This window comes from Strix aluco, chromosome W (assembly GCF_031877795.1).
Source record: "Strix aluco isolate bStrAlu1 chromosome W, bStrAlu1.hap1, whole genome shotgun sequence".
Classification (NCBI taxonomy): Eukaryota; Metazoa; Chordata; class Aves; order Strigiformes; family Strigidae; genus Strix; species Strix aluco.
Window position 1 is genome coordinate 38,307,011 of NC_133970.1, and position 17,410 is coordinate 38,324,420.

The 17,410-nt window shown below is 40.6% G+C and overlaps 2 protein-coding genes across 14 annotated transcripts in view; one reads left to right on the top strand and one right to left on the bottom strand.

Annotated features, from left to right (window-relative positions):
- Positions 1-16,351, bottom strand: part of LOC141917580 (protein ARK2N-like) — a 52,715-nt gene extending 36,364 nt beyond the window's left edge. For 8 of the 12 annotated variants that reach the window (XR_012621364.1, XR_012621365.1, XR_012621368.1 and 5 more), the window contains exons 1-3: positions 16,205-16,351; positions 15,818-15,875; positions 48-861 (exon numbers count right to left, since the gene is read on the bottom strand). Coding sequence is in view for 7 of the 12 variants with exons in the window: in XM_074810897.1 (XP_074666998.1) it covers positions 48-861; positions 15,818-15,859 (856 nt within the window). In the remaining 5 variants the exon portion in view is untranslated. Of the gene's footprint in view, positions 1-47; positions 862-7,967; positions 9,055-15,817; positions 15,876-16,204 lie in introns of those variants that run through there. The other 4 variants (XM_074810903.1, XM_074810901.1, XM_074810902.1 and 1 more) reach the window with 4 other exon arrangements.
- Positions 1-17,410, top strand: part of LOC141917808 (uncharacterized) — a 730,013-nt gene that overhangs the window by 642,312 nt on the left and 70,291 nt on the right. The gene's annotated exons all lie outside the window — the stretch shown is intronic.

Below are 17,410 nucleotides of genomic sequence, written 5' to 3' on the forward strand. Positions count from 1 at the left end.
ACCATGTCAGATGCATTACAGTTCAATTTAAAAAAAACATCCTCTACCTGGTATCTCTGCAGTGATTGTCTTGCTGCTCCCTGAAACCTCTTCATCATCATCTGATGAACTTGTGCTCGAGTCACATGTCAGGTCACTATCACTGGTACTGCTGTCCTGCAGCAGGTTGTACTTCTTGCGAGCAGCTGCCTCCCGTTTCTGTCTTAAGAGCCGGATTCTTTCTTTGTGCTTTTGGCTTCGATGACCTTTTACCTTGGTAACTCGACCATTCTGCTTATCACTAGACTGTCGGTTTTTCTTGGCAGCCATTGTTGAAGTTTCACTTTCAGACCTGGATCGCCTGGATTTCCTCCCAACTGCAGCCCCAGATACTGCAGAAGGTTCTCCCTCTACAGCAGCTTCAGCTTGACAAGGCTCATTCTCTTCTGTGGAAGACAATGTATCTGAGTCAGCCAAATGCCCACTGGAAGAAGGGGAAAGCATGCAATGGTTAGAAGAGTCACTCTCATAAACTCGACCACCCGTTGGCTTATCACTCTCTATAGATACTAGCTGAGACTCCAAGGAGTCTCGCCTCAGTTCCATCAGTAAACAAGGCATTGAAGAGAGCACCGCAGAGTCTGCTGCAGTGGGAACATTGTCTTTCTGAGTTTGTGTCTTGAGTTCTATAGGTCTGTCCTCATCAGGAGCAGTTTCTTGCTTTTCAGAAGTCTTTAGCGGAATTTCTGAATCAACAAGTTCTGCTTTTCCCGCTGCCTCCATCTTCATTTCAGAACACCAAGGTCCCCCTGGTCTCAAAGCATGGAGCACGTGGTCTGGAAGACTGGGTGAACTAGATATGGACTTCAGCAATACAGCAGCCTGAACAAGAACAGAACAGTAAGAATAATTTAGCCACGTCACTCAATCCTGCTCTTGATAGCATTACCTACACAACTCATTGCTTTCAATTACAGTGTGGTTCGATACTGTATTGCTTTATTTACTTTTTCCTAGTGAACTCATCCTGTTAGACCAAACTATTTTTCCTTTCACACACCCATGAAAGATGGTATTGAAATCACATTAAATGTGATTCACTTCATGAGAATAATCAAAACGGATCAAAAAATAATAAAAATATTTCTAAACTCTTACTTTACAAAATTTAAATCAATATAAGCAACATATGCTAAACTTCTTTACCTAGAACTTTAAACATTTTAATGGAGAATTTTAGCCCTTATGAACAATGCCAGCCTGAAAATTCACAGACTTGGTAGTCATCTACCTGGACAGACCAGAATATAGCTCAGTTTCCATATCTATGAGAAATCTACTTTCAGTTGAACAGGACCTCAATCTTATAAAATTACAATGTTTTTATGGCAATTTGCAAACTTACAGTACCAACATGACATAGGAGAAATCCAGTCACTGAGCAGAAACCGAGCAGCTGCTGAACATTACAGAGCAAGACTACAAGCTTGCTGAACAGACTTGCCTAACTTGCAAGTAGCAAGACTACAATCTTACTTACAGACTTGCTGAACATTACAGAGCAAGACTACAAACACCTTCCTTTCCCAGTGGAACCGCTCTGCCAGTAGACCTTACATACCAGAGATGTATTTACAAGTGCTATGAAGTGATACTAAATTGTCAGAGACACAGGGTTTACAACATCTACAGGCAATGTCTTTAGAAGCATTAGCTATGTGTAACAGATTTGTTCTCAGCAGAGAGTCACCATGCTGGTGAGTCACATAAAGACCTTCTCAGCAGAGAGCACCATTCAAGTGCTCCTTGATTGTCTCCCATACAAGTCCTGGTTGTATGAGAACCTACAGGCTGACCTAGTTTCTCTCAAATCTGCCAGGAAAACAGCATCAAATAGTATGGGCTGCAAGCAAGAAACAGTATCCACCCACACCAGTATCCTACATTTTACTTCAAGCTATAATTTAATAAATTGCATTGCTTCAGTGCAAATACAAAACTCAAGCTATTTATCTGATTGATAACTTGCACATTATCAACCCCAAAGTACATGAAGTACCTTCAGGGAAATTTTGTTTTAGATATCAATATTTATCATTTTATCTTCATTATTCAATTTTGCCTTCCACCCGAATTTTCACTTTGAATTCAACATAGAATAAAGATCTTTCAGTTACCACATGCACTTACAGACAAATGATATGGAACAAATTGTTTATGGGTTTAGAAGTAAACAATAAATTTATGGCACTTCAAAAAAAAGCATAGACAAGAAAAAGCAGTAGTAAGATTTAATCTACTGTTTTTTAAAAAAATGCATTTCTGCAGACAAGGGCAATTAGTACTTGAGCAGCCTGAGAGAAGATGGATGGTTCAGAGAGAGATTTCTGTACCCTGACAATCCTTCTTCAGTCTCCTGATCCATCCCAAGCTGCCTGTAATTATATGCTGCTTGCTCCCCTCCACCTGCAGCACAGAATAAGGCTACTCCCCTGCTTCTAAAAGGTGCTGTGAAAAGTTCAGTGTTGTCCTGTCTGCCCTAACCCACTTTGAAACTTTATTTTTAAATAACACTAAAATAGAGTTCATGCTTCCTTCAGGCTAACAAATGAAATGCTGTATGGTGCAAGGGAATTATGAAAATATTTATGGGAGAGAAACACCAGTTAAGGAAAGAAAGCTTAGTTAACATCAGACAACACAAGAAAGATAGAGATGACAACTCTAGGCCTGCTAAATATGATGAAAAAATAAATGAAAACCCCCAAACCCCAAAACAAACAGTAAACCAAACATTTTACTTCCAAAAAAAAGAATAAGATACATACTGTAAAATACAGGAACATATATATAAAGAAAAACATTTGCCAGTACTTGCACTGAGTAAAGCTCTCTTAAAAGCAACTTAAAAGAATTTCTGGAGATTGTCATTTAATATGGGCAATAAATATCATTTAAGAACCAATTTGTTTCCAAGGCCACAGCACAGCATCAACAAACTCAAGTGATGAATACACATTTGAGACATATATCCCAATACTGCAATAAAATCAGTATTTCTACATATTTAATCTGCAAATCTACATTATCAAATAATTCTCCTATTATACAGGTAAAACACAGATTTGATGATTGAATGACTGGCCAAGAGTGATACACTGTGGGATATGTATTGTACCTGCTAGTGCAACTCCCAGCTTTGCTCTCGTCATGTACTTTGAAAAGAAAAATATCTTTTCTAAGAATTTTGAAAAGTACATGCAAGGAAAAAATTGGTTGCTCAAACACATTGCAGAAGAATATCAGCCTGGCCAAAAAAAATATATTTAAATATTCATACAAATAACTGCAGAACAGCTTCTGCACTATTCATCCTTTTAGCCTGGGGAGCACAAACAACAAAGCTTGACACAAAGCTAAAGAGACTGAAGTGAACTAAAGACTTCTTTCATAAACATTCTACCTGGGGACATCAGCTATCTCACAACTCCCAAAGAGACTACAAGAACACCTGTACTTGCCTTTCCATCTCTCTGGCCTATCAGCCAGAAAAAATTATGTTTCATCTACATGTTGCCACCTTGCTAACAGCCTAATTTGAATGACTTAAGATTTTTTTATTAAGTAGGATCTTACTTTAACTAATCAAACTATGCTGGTTTGATCCCTCATACAGTGATCAGTGAAATATATTTTCAGTGAGAAGGCAGTACAGGGACTAGTAACTTCACAAAAGTATATCTGAACAACATTGACATATGTTTGTGTCTGTGAAAAAAATACTTGCTCTGATGAGGTTTGTACTCTCCAGGTCCCTTGAAATGGCTATTTAAGTGACAACAATTTGAGCATTAGTACGTATATGAAAAAGAAGGTCATATTTATCTCAGTAAAAAAAAAAAAGTCTATTGTGACTCAAACAGACTTTGTTGCAGGGAAGAATACAGACAGTTCAGGGGAAAATATCTATGCCAAGGAAAGCCTTGTCTCCAAGAAAGAAAAAAATGCACTAATTTAGTTGTATTTGAGAAGTGTATAGATCAGAGAGAGGAAAAGACTATATCGAAAAATTCCCATTCCTTTCTTGCCACTCACTTTTCTAGTAGCAGTACTAGAAAAGATAATCTCAAGATGATGCTAGAGAAGGACTAGTTTTTTACTTAAATGAGAACAGCACTGAAAAATAAGTTGTGATGCTTACAGACACACGGATGGATACTTAAGTAGACATTGTTCAGAAATGTAATTTTCCTTTTTCTGATGCACAGATACCGCACTGATGATTTTAAAAGGCAATTCTGTAAAAACTTCTGTGCTAGATTTTTCCAACAAAAAATTTTATTTTCCAGCCACACACACCAGTATGCAGAAGCCATTAAATATCTAACTGTACCTTTACCTAGGAAATATTTTCAAATCGTGGACTCATTTGTAAAGGCACATAATTTGTACACTATAAAACCTGCACTTTAATGAAGAAATCCAGAAGGATTTTGAAGGTCAGATTAGCAGAGACAGCCCTGCCAGTCTAACAGTTTGCTGCTACTAACAGGAATGGGTTTTACCCCCTACTCTTTTACCACCTAATTGTGACTGCACAGTCATATTCCCTCCTTTGCACCAGAACTGGCTCATCCTTTCTTAGGTAGATTCACTTCACTAAGCCAGCAGAAAACAAAACCAGAAAAATAAGTGAAATTTTCTGCCAGAGCTGTCAGGAAGGAGGGAAGGGAAGGCAAGCACAAACCATCCCTTTAGAAAAAAAAACAAATCTGATTAAAAACTACCTGCTGTTTAGTCTCACAGGTAGATGCAGGAGAGGGTACTAAGTGTTTCTTTCACAGCACTGTTTGCTCAGAGAAGAGATTTTTGAAGATAAAAAATTATTAACAAGCAAAAAGTTAAATTCAGAGGTGTTAGTAGCTTCCTAAAGAACAACTATCAGAACATATGCTATTAAGTAATATGTACTACAGCATAAAGAATTACACTGAAGATGGCATGCATGCCCTTTATCAATCAATAACTGCCCACTCATACATACTTCATAATATTTTTATTTGGTTTGCTCTCCATAAATGTTGTTCTTTATAATTGCATATCCTGCAATAACAAAAGGAAATGAGTTTCCCCCAAACAAATAATAAGGTCTGAAATACTTAATAAACACCATGACACCCTAACCTTAATTGTTCATTGTCATTTTAGGTGTTATTGAACTGATTAATAATAACAAATGCCTAGCTTATATGAAGCAAACCAGCTTTTTCTCAGCAGCTGTGGATATGGCAGATTCTTACTTCAGAAGTACTAAGTTTTTCATAGCAGCTTGCTGTTAAGTCACTTTAGTTTTACTGACACATTTCCTCTTATTCAGAGTCCAACAGACCACTTCTCTTCCCTGCTTACAACCATATCACCTTCTTATGCCAGTTCTAGCAATTGTTTAAATGAAAAAAATTATCTAGCAGAACAGTCTTTTAATTCCATTTTAGTTAGTGCTGAAAGAAAACAGTTTGAACAACCTACCTCCTCACACCACTAGCCATTCATTCACAAGCTGTAATTTTACAAAAATGAGAAGCTGTACCTACATTTTCACAGAAAATAACACCAAGTATGTTCTTTAAGCTTTTATGATCACGTAAATGAAAAGCTGAACTGCACTGCTGCATAGGAGTTACTTGTTCAAAATACACAGCTAACTACAGAGATCCTTCCAGAGCACCTACTACCTTACAGCTCCAGTGTCACAGAAGTCAGTATTTTCATCTAAATATGAATATGCTTTTGTATTTATACAAAACTAAAGACTATAGTGGCTGATACTTACATAAACAATTATTTCCATCACCAGTAGATTACAATATCACACATTTACCCAACATAATTCATAGATGGAATAAATCAGAGGTGTGAGAGAAGTAATGACAAATGTATACAACTGAGTCTAAAAATTATGTAAAACAGCTGACTTTTAAAAAAATTTAAACACTCAGGCAAGCTCATTAAGAACTCCAAATCAAACACTTGATAGACTATGTGTCTAAGGGTGATGGGTTCGGAAAGGACAGAAGCAGCACATGACCTGGGTACTGAAGAGTTGACTGTAACACACAAGTCCACTTTATAATACAGGAGAAACTTTTGGCAAAGACCAAAATTATGTCCTCTTCTGATAGAGCGCCACATAACTGTGAAGATATGACTCTGGCCACTTCTGAAGCTTCACCAAAAACCTTTGTAGGTGTATCTGCATGTTGGTCATTCTTTTTTTCTACTTGAATGCCTTCCTTTCCATTAAAAGCCAAGACGCTTAATTCAGCAAACTCACCAATGACATTCCAGCACGAATAACACATACAGATATGACCAACAATAAAATGTCTAAGTAACTAAAAACTAATCAATCCAAATAATTAGACCTCTATCAGAAAAGACTAATGTGCATCCAGACAAATGGTGAAGTACCAATGCTTTCTGGACTTCCCAAGTGCTGTCTTTTGGACTTGTTCATCTCCTCCCCAAGATACTATACAATCTTTTTTATTTTCTTATAAGTGTCACACATACACATGCGCTTAAAACAAGTGTGATCAGCACTCAATTTAACTCAAGACAGCTGACTCAGCTCTGTGTGTATGTGGGTACACAATGCTCTAGAAGAGATTTTTCTTAACACTAAGCCACCCCCACTCGGATACTGTGTAATTTATATAGTGTTCCTTTGAAAATGCTGCCCTACAGCTGACTCACTGGCATACAATTCTACTTAAGGCCCATTTCTGGGGGTGGAGCTGGCTCTTTATCAGATGACTCATAAATCAGGTCTGGTAGCAATCCTAAAGAATAGGACCCTCTCCAACCAACATGGTAAGAAAACGGTGGTGTGAAACAAAAGAAGAAAGGATTAAACTAATGCTGTGTTTCACCTGGTTTTGCATAAACAAATGAAGGTTAAAAATAGGCTGCTCCTACTGAGTGCAACAGGCTGCATATACCAATTATCCAAGACTGAATAAAAACTACAAGTATATGTGTTAAAACAAAGGTTTGTGGAGCATCCTTTGCAACCCTGAAAAGCAACATTTTTCATGGTAAATAAGAAGCAAGACTTTACATTTAAATACAGGGTTTTGCATTGCAACGCTTAACGCACATATTCTGCCTCTTTCAAATGAAAGATAACTACCAGCTACAGGTTAGTTCACAAGCCTGCAGACAGACTTCCAGAAACGTTCACCAACTGCACTGGAATCCCACAAAAAAAAAACAAACCACCAACAAAACATCACAGTCCTCGTAAAAATAAATTTATTAGCATACAGATAAAGGCACTGATACAAGGAGATGATCACCTGCTTTGCAACTTATTTACTTATAGCAACTTATAATGATTTCTGAGTATTGCTTAATAATCCTGCTTGCCCTGACTGTTCTGTGGAAGCTTACCAAGGGCTACTGCTACTGTGTTCAGCAAAACAAAGCAGTTTTCTGTGGAAACTTACCAAGAATTACTATGTTCGGCAAAAATATGTTTCTTGTCCTTGGAAAGCAGATGGGTTCTAACTAGTTTAGTCTTTGTAGTGGATAGATAGCCGTATATGGACGGTAGAAACTGATATACTGCTGCTTTTAGATAAGATAGAGGTGGTAAAACAGCTGGAACAACTCTTGTTATTCAAGAAATTAGCTAAGAGAATCTGTGCATGCTCCGAGGAAAAGTACAAGGTGAGAAAGACTGTGAGCCTTCCTCCCAAAGCCCCCCGAAGACGCCCCCCAGGAGGCAATGCGCAGGTGCACAGAGAACATAAACTGCTGACACCAGCCTCTAGAACTAACCCAGCCTCACTCATGCATATGTATGTTTGTGTTATGTAATCCAATGGATATGTATATCCACACTCTATCAGTTTCTGGTAAAATGTGCTGTTGGTGTGCAAGCTTTGTGGAGAAATCCCCTTGCACCCCGGCCGGAGTAAACATACCTGCTGTATAACTCCATTCGAGTTGTAGTTTGTTTCCGCGCATCAGCACACAGGGTCAGCTTCACTTCGCCTTCTAAAGATCTAATTTCTTTCTCAAAGTGAAACAATTTTTCTCAAGTGCACAGCAATTTAAAGTCTACAACACTCTCTACTCTAAAAATCAAGAGGGGGTGTGTATTTTTATTACTATCTGTTCCTAAAAATTTAAACTACTCAGATTTTTTTCATTATTCTTCCATAAAACTAGTGTCAGAAATCAATGCTAGCATAGCCATGCTTCATTTCTTTTTCTCTCTGCTGTATATTAGCTTACAGAAGATCACCCTACTGAGGATAGTCATATAGATGTACCATCTTTTTCTAAGATTTTGAATTCAACAAATTTTCCCACTTTACGTATCCATTTCTGTTATTCAAAGGAAACGTATTCTGTGCTTCCTCCGCTGGTTCATGCCATTCTATATAAACAGATCTCCTCTTCTCAAGAAATTTTAGTTTATTGTTCTACCATGGTCAATAAAGTAATGCTCACAGAAAAGCCACATTTTAAATTGCTTGAGCATAACAGTAACAAATTAATCCTGATTTTCAGAGCACAGATTTTCTTTCAATTAAGAACAGTTATATGAAATATCCTGAAAGTAATCACACCTTGCATTACTCACTAATAGCTCCAATTGGCAGATCAGGACAACTGCAATATAACTTCCAAGCAGTAAAGTCATCACAGTACTGCCGTATTCATTGAGAAGGGCTTGTTCTGTCTCCCGCAAAAATCAAAGCCGGTCCATCACGGACAGGCAGAAATGTACCTTGCTATTACCGTTATGTGGAAATCTTGAAGCAGCAATGAGTGCTGTGGGACACAGACTGCAGTTCCAGGAGCCTGTAAGTCCATCCTGCAGTCCACTGTAAAGAGGCAGAACTGCCTACCTGCTGGGCCAGTTAGCACCCATCAAGTCCTTCTGTAATTCAACTTCCCAGAGGAAAGCTGTGCAGCTTATCGTAGTGCTAGTTGGCTGAACGAGATCAGGGTCCAGAATGACAGCAAGGCAAGCATCTTACACAACAGACAGCAGTGACAGGCCTGGAGCAAGAGAGAGCATTAGACAATTCACCAGATCTTGCAAAACACCACTCCAAAATTGCACAACCCTTGACATCAGGAGGATAGATACTATCAGCAGATAAGGGAGATGTTTTGTCAAGTTCTGTATAACATTTCTTTCCAGTAACAGTGCTGCTTACCTAACCAACCATAACATACCCATTTTATGGTCTGGCCAACTGAAGAAGAAAGATCAGGTGACATGCCCAAATTCTACAGAAAGGCTGGAAAGGAGCTGTAAGCCAACCAAACCCTGATCTCAAGTCATTTTCTCATCCACAAGCCACTAATATTATTAATTTGTTTCTTTAATTATTAAGCTAGTAGTAAAAAAAAATAATCTAAATATTGCGACATGAACTTGCAGTAAGTATATTACTGAAAAATAAATGGTATCAATAGACTAAAAGCCAAGTCACATTGCATTCAAATTATGAAAATTTTAGTAACAGTTAAGATACCAACTGCTGTTGGACTGTTCTTGACACCAAACCCTTGATCATCTGTTGACCAGTAACAGAAGGTCCCAACTGATTTCAGCATCCACCAGATTGCTAAGAATTGATACCACAGTCTTTACAGGTCCAAATTGCTCCTAAGGAAGAAAGCACTCATGACACTGGTCTGCCATGACCTAATTAGGACTCAGTAAGCAATAAGTATAGCTTCACTGGAAACAACCCACCAGCTTCTCACTAAGCTCACCCATGCCACTGAACCATACTCAAAAGCACAGCTAACTCAAGATAGCTAGTCTGTATCTTTACAAATCCTAACACTCTCCTTCTCAGTTAAGTTTTCCTAAGAAACAAATGCAACAAAAAAGTGAAACTCTTGTAGGACATTGCAGCCATAGATAAATGTACATGGACACTGGCAGAATTAGGAGGACTGGCGTGGTCTGTTATGGAAGGAGAACGAAGCCTGGTAAAGAAAAAGGACAGTGCAGGAGAGGGTTAATTCAGAATAGGCTTTTGACAAACAGATGAAAAAAATAGCATGATGTAAACACAGGTTGGTTCTACAAATGAACAAAAGCTACTTTGGGTATTTCAAAAAAACAGAACTGACTCAGTCAAAAGCCAGTTACATGTGCGCTATGAATAATGCCTCTAACACAGGTTTACTATCAAATACTTCCTACAGTATTTACTCCCAGTTGGTAGAGGTGAAGAAATTTGACCTCTACTTTGAGAGGATAACAGACAGACCAGGAAACAGACATTTCTTTCCCACAACATACAGAGGACTTTGCATGTATTTGACTACAGAAATTAAATAACAGCATGCAAGAGGATACCAAGTTACCAGCTATAGCAAAAGAAAATTAAAAGGTAGTTTTCATCAGTACCATGCAAGTACTGACAGGAGGAAAAAAAAAAAAAACCAAACACAAAACCACCACCACCAAAACACCCTTAAATAAAAGCACCATTTACCCCAAAATGGTTTGTTACATTATTGTTCTTGATTTAGGAAAAAGAGGCTCAACTGGCAGAACATTCTTAAGAAAAAAACTAATGGTTAGCAACAGGAGATGTAAACAATATATACAACTTCCCCAGCAAAAGGGGAGATAGAAGAGTATTAATTTAACCCCATTCTGTTCATTCAACACAGTCTTATTACTGCTGTAGCTTGATGAATTCCATACAGACAAACGGTGAAATCCACTACAGGTCTTAAAAAGCAGAAAAAACATTTTGATCTTAAAAAAAAAAAAAAAAGGGAAATTGAGTGTCTTATCAAACCAACTTTAAATTGAGATGAGATCTATAACTTCATAAACCCTCAATATCTGGCTATCTATGGCAAGATACTAAATTTCCCTAGCTTAGTTTTATTGTATTCAACAATTTCTGGATTTTCTTCATTACAGTGAACAGATCCAAAGCCTGTGACTTAATATCTGTAACTGGAACCATGGAAAATAAGACTTCACCTTAAAAGCTTTTTAAAAACAAAACTCAATTTACTTTTTTTAAATAACTACTCACAGATTCTGTGTAGTGCTGATCAAAAGGTATTACCAGCTCTGGAGGAACCATAACTACTGACAACTCAAATTGTATTCATCAGTAATTCAGCTCATGGGCACTGCTACCCACAAGCCCATTCCTTCCCACAATGACAACTTCACTTCCAAGACATCTTATTAAACACTATAAGGTTGCAGGCTACCAGCATTTCATCCAGCTTATTTAATTAGGAGACAGCCTCTAAGCCTCCTTTATCTTACATTGTATTTCCAACTACAAGCACATGGAATTAGTAAACAGCTTCCTGACCTACTCTTTACTGACCTTTTTCCCTAACATTTTTCTTTTGGAAGACTATAGAATCATAGAATGGTTTGGGTTGGAAAGGACCTTAAAGATCATCTAGTTCCAACCCCTAGATTACTTAGAGTGTCTCGCTATCAAGAGTTGGCATTCCCAGAGAGCAAGAACTGGAAGAGTAAGATGAGGAGTCAGGAGATTACCAGCTGATGAGAAAGCCACAGTACAAGAGAACAGCACTGTCTTAACCTTACCTGGCTATCATGTTAAGTTGCTTCTTTTTACTTCAGAAAGTTTGACAATACTATTGGAGCATACAGCACCAACCTCAAACTGATATCATGGAAATGTAATATTTCCAATGAAAAATAAATTACTGAAATGGTAATAACTGCATCATCACACAGACAACTGATATTATAAAGTCTGGCTCTTAGTTATTCCCAGCTCTGCTACTGTGAGTCTCTACCCATTTCGGATGAATGGAAATGAAATCTGCTTTCTCTAAAGTAAGTCTTGAAAGGCTAATGACCAAGCACAATGAAACAAGACATTACAGCAGAAACGCAGCAAGAACACCACTTATCCAATCATGGTCTGGCTCTTCCTGCTCATTTCCAGGAAATTTTGAGGCATCAAAGCAGAAGAGCATTGTGCATAACACTGCAGAAGTCTCACTATAAAGTCAAATCCATGATCCACATATACTGAAACAAAAAAATGCTAGCTTGAGTCTTAAATACTTGCATTTAATTAAAAAGTGACCACCTGTTCTGCTTATGATTAAAAAGCTGTCAGATTGAATCCTAACAGCTTTTAAGCTGTCTTCTTGGAGACCAAATATCACAGGACGTGATATCGCTGAAGCCTGTACACTATTCTGCTACTTAATTTCTGAGCATTCAGGAGACAGACTACGTGGTCAAATTGATAGAAAACCCTAAATACCTTCTTCAATAAAAAGGGATATTAGGTTGGATCATTCTGAACCTAAAACTGACTCACATGACCACAGGCACATTACTTGACCTCCCTGTGCATTCAGTAATGCATCTGCAATGGTCTAACAGCAACACCTCAGTGACTGAGCTGCAACTCATTTTCAGTCCTGAATGAGTAATCGATGCATGCCCCAACTGCAGAAAGTAAGTCATATCTGTGGAGAAACTACTATACTGTACAGGCTCTATTCATGCTGATCAGACATGTGAAGAGGGAACGCTAACAAGTGGGAATGTGCAACCACAAATTTAAATTCAAACTCTTAGCAATAATACTGAATAAGTGACAAGGTATCAGTCACTCCAGTCTAGCTCAGAGATGCACTCTGTTATGAGATGGCAACTGCAGAGGCAAATATTTACACTAAATGCACATTTTCCTTCACAGTCTCTTTCATCCAGTTTTCTTTTTGCTCAGAATTGTACATTTGTAGACGTTGCATTCTAGACCTCAAGTCAGACTCAGAACTGCATTATGCATTAAAAACCTGGAACAAAGATGTGACAAAGACAACACAAATCACCACAAAACTCATATTAAGTTCCCTGCGATAATATTTGCTGCCAGACTCCCATGTCATAACAGTTCAGCTGCTCCTGAGTTACAGTGCTAAAGTAAAGGGCATGAGTGTCAGTTCTCTGCTGAACTTTGATTCACATAACGGAAAACAGAAACAAGTGGTTTCCTTGCCACATAAGCCTCAGGTTATCTTGGAGCTGTAAATGTGCAACGACATACACTGTACCACTACAACTTTATCCCAGAGCTCTTCCCCAGCACTACACCTGTTCCCCTCTCCCACTGCTGCTTCATTTTTTGGTTCCCCATTGCTACTGATAATGTTCAAGCCAGCAAAGATTTTCAAGTTTTGGTACTTTTTTTTTCCCCCCAGAGTGCTTGTTCTGAGGTGCAAGTTATATGCTTGCAACTACAGTATTTAAATCTTTTACTCTGATCTAGTAAATGTGTTATTAAATCTGCTGTTCACTTTCTGTCAATGTTTACAGTTTTCTAAGTAATTTAGTCAACTGCAGATAAAAATACAGAAGCTGAGATTGACCATAGACTCAATTCTGTCAAAAAGTACCAGCAACATAATAACTTGGAAATGCTATAGAAAATTAAATACAGGTTGTTTGAAACTATTCACCCATTTGAAGTTTCCAAAGCTGTAACATATCTAGTGGTGACATTTCAGTCAGAGGATAACCAGACAGTTGCGAATGCTCAGTCTGCAGCTGCTTTCACAGTGCCATTACAGACTCCCATCTCATTACCAGATGTTTAAGTGAGATGTTGATATACAGGTGGGTCATAGATGGGCATACATCCTTGATGGAGCAGGGAGTTGATGTGATCATATACAAGAGATAGCCAAGAACGTGAACAAAATTGAGGCAAAGTAGCCTGCATTTTAAAGGTAATTACACCACAAGGAGATGGGGGGGTCAGGATAACCAAGGCAATTATTTCTTGTTGCTCTGGTCAAGTTACACCAATTTATCTCTCTAACACTCAGTGTTCAAAGCCCCTCGTGATTCCCTATATTTACTCTTTGTTCATCCGATCTTATCATACCTCATTAATCCGCACCTCCTCCACACTGTCAGAGGCTAGCATGATCTGCCCATTTGTCAAACACACACAAACATCCTTCCTACCTCTCCTTTATCAGTTAGAGCAGTGCTTGGTTTGTGTGTGTTGTGACCACTCCATATCTACTGCTCTCAACTGCCTTGTGGTTGGCTTCAGGTTCCTTCTCCTTAGCAAGATGAAAAAGCAAGACAAAAAATGTTAGCAAGATGTTTTGGCTTACATCTCTGCAGTACCCAGTTTGATGTATCCACTCATTTCCCAACTTGCTTATGCACTTCAATTTCTACCAAGCAGGCAGCCTTCGTGCACTTATCGAGCACAAGCATAGATGGCCAGGCTGACTGCAATTCACCTCATATGCTTGAATATCAAAGATCACAGTCCTTTCCTCTTCCTGATTTCTCAGGAATTCCTCATCACACCTCTTCATGATGCCAACTAGCAATTAGGCTGAAGAGCAAACAGAAATAGTCAACACATTATAATTAAAAATTCAAGTGTTTAAAAATGAGTCAGAACTGTTGTCCTCATACTTGAGCATAAATACCAGCTGCCCAAACTTAGGTACTACCTTCCATCACCCCCACTGTCCCTCCTCCTAATCCCCTAGACAAAACACCAGTGTTACTGGTATACCAGAACCACAGAACGCAGTATTTTATTAGCTTTTAGTAGCCACATAACCACCCCCTTTGGAGCTTCTTTTGCCAAAACCAGACTGCTCTATATCACTAGATATGAGAAAGATTTAGAAAATTATGCTTAAAAATGATTGCTGTTGGACAGCTGAGTTCTTCATCTCACTGCTTTTGTATCAGACATCTATATAGGAGGGGGGGATGTTTGGGTTTAGCAAATACATGACAAGCAACTTATTGGTCTCCTTAGAGCTTGTTACAATTAAGAGAAATTTTACATTTTTGGAGATACACAACGGTTCAAAGTCTTACTAATCATTGATTTTTAAAAGCTAGAATTATTTGCCAGTGAAAAAAGCCAATACCAAACAGGATTGATTTATGCCATAGTATCTCTACACACAGGGTTTTTTAGCCTTTGAAATGTTGTTCAGTATTTTGTACCGGTTTAAAGTGTGCAACTAGTTACAACCAAGACCTTGTTTAAGTTATTGCAGTTATGGTTTCACAAAGGTACCTACAAACTTTAATACAAGTAGCCTTGTTCCACTGTTAACAAGACATAAATACAATTAGATGCTACTTAACAAAGGTGGAAGCTCTCCATACCAGCTACACAATGTAAACCTGAAACATACACACACCCCCCCGCCCCCCAAGTCTTTCAAAAAGTAGCCTTTTAAGTAGTTGCCCAATAACCTCAATGAAAAGAAATTTACAATACTAGAATTAGGGAAATCATTAAAATATTACAAGTCTGCTCAGACTGCATTTTTCCTTTGTAAAAAGAACAAGTAGCACAGTTAAATTTGATATTCTCCTCAAATGGCTATGTCACTGAAAGCCACATCTGCAACCCATTAAGTGTTGGGAACTCAAGGGGAACTCAGGCTAGATAAGCAATGAACAACTTAAACTCTTTTTCTACATAAAATAAATATTCCCAGATCATCCAACATAAACAAAGAAGCAAAAAAAACCCCTAGAGGAGTGTAAAACTACAGCAATTACACGCTTTGTTTTTCAAAGGGGTTTTTCTCCAAACAGCTCCTACGATCCCACAACACATTACAGAAGTCCTAAGAAACACAAAGTGGCCAGAAATTGCTTCCAGGAACTGTGACAAGGCTTTCGTACGCCGACTCCGGGCAAAATGAGGACAAAAAAAGCAGCGGCTAGGCTGACCTCCTGGTACACTACCGGGCCGTGATGGAGATCACCACTTACCGGGGCGGGCGACGCTGAAGGCCACTCACCAGGCACCCACATTTTCCTGAAACGCCTCCTGGCCAGAGCGGAAAATGCCCGGCGTGAGCAGGGTCGCCACCCCCCCAGCCCTTGATAAGACCAGGCCCCCAAGGCGCCGCGGGGTCGCGCCCAGCCGCTCAAGGCCACCGCCGGGCCGTCGGCTCCCACCCCTGCCGGCCCCGGGGAAAGGGGGAGATGAGGCCGGTACCCACTCCAACCCCCCATCGCGGCACGCCGCCTCCCACCCGCGCGCAGGGGGCCTAACGGCAACGGTTTTGCCGCTCGCCCAGGGCCTCCGCGGCTGCGGCGAGGCGGCTCGGCCGGAGCACGCAGCGGGCGAGCCCTAGCCACGCCAGCCCCACTCACCTGGATGACACAGAGGCCCTCCTGGCCTCCCCCCCAGGGGACTGCAACTAAGGCATGTGCAGCCAAGAGAAGCCAGATCTCAACCGCGCCGGCACCCCCCTAACCCCGACGCCACAGAGAATATCACCGGAGGCCGCGAGACTCCGCTACGCGACGTCACTTCCTCTCGCCGCGCAGAGCGGCTACCGCCCGCTAGCGCCACCCCTCGGCACAGAGCGAGGCCGGGGCCGGTAGGCTCCACCCCCTCCCTCCCTCTCCTCGCCCTCCACTCCCGCGGTACCCTGAGAGGACCAGCGGGCGGGCGTGTGGGCTGTTACCTACTGGCATCCTGACACTCGCGGTTGTTGCGCACCCACCCCTCACACCCTCTGGGTGTGAAACGCACACACATCCCTTCTCGCCTACACCCGCGGGAGAGCCCCCTCGGGCAGCCCCAGGCCCAGCGGGGCCCCTGCGAGACATTGCCTGAGGGGACGCATTCGGCTTCGGTCAGGCTGCAGCATGTCGAGGTGGCCATGCCCATGGCTGGCGTCGGGACAGAGGCCTGAGAGGCTGAGACCACTTGAGGGGCACGGCAGCAGGCAGCCACCACCAGAGCTGTTTGTGCCAGTGGGTGCTGAGGGTTGCCTGCCACAGAGGAAAGCTGAGAGAGCTGATGGCTGGTAAATCAGCCAGGACAGAGACCTGCCTGTGGGCTAACAGCACACCACTTTATTTGGTTTCTCAGCAGAGAAGCAGAAGCATGCAAACCAAGCATGGTGGTTGGAGCCGACTCATAGGAGGAAAAAAGCAGAGGAGGAAGCAGAAGGAAACCAGGAAACAAGAAGAAACATCTTTCCCTGGTGCAGGGGATGGGCAACGAGGAGGGCTGAGCTCAGGAGAGACACAGGCGAAGGCAGCAGGAGCCCAGCACCGCAAATGCCTCTCACCAGTCTCTTGACCAACACTCCTCCCTCCAGTGCTGATCCTGGTGATCCTGCTTCTGCACTCCTGGAGATCAGAGACCTGGGGGCTGGGTGGGGGAAGCATAGTGTGCAATTAGGGTGACATTATAATACATACACTAAACATGGCTCTGATGTTTCTTAATCAGAGTATTTAGCTTTGCAGCCCCGGGGTATATGTGCTGCACAGCTGTGCAATACATTGTAGGTAGTGGTCTGCAATTTGAAAATATGTGGCAGCAATCATTTCAGTATAGTCCCT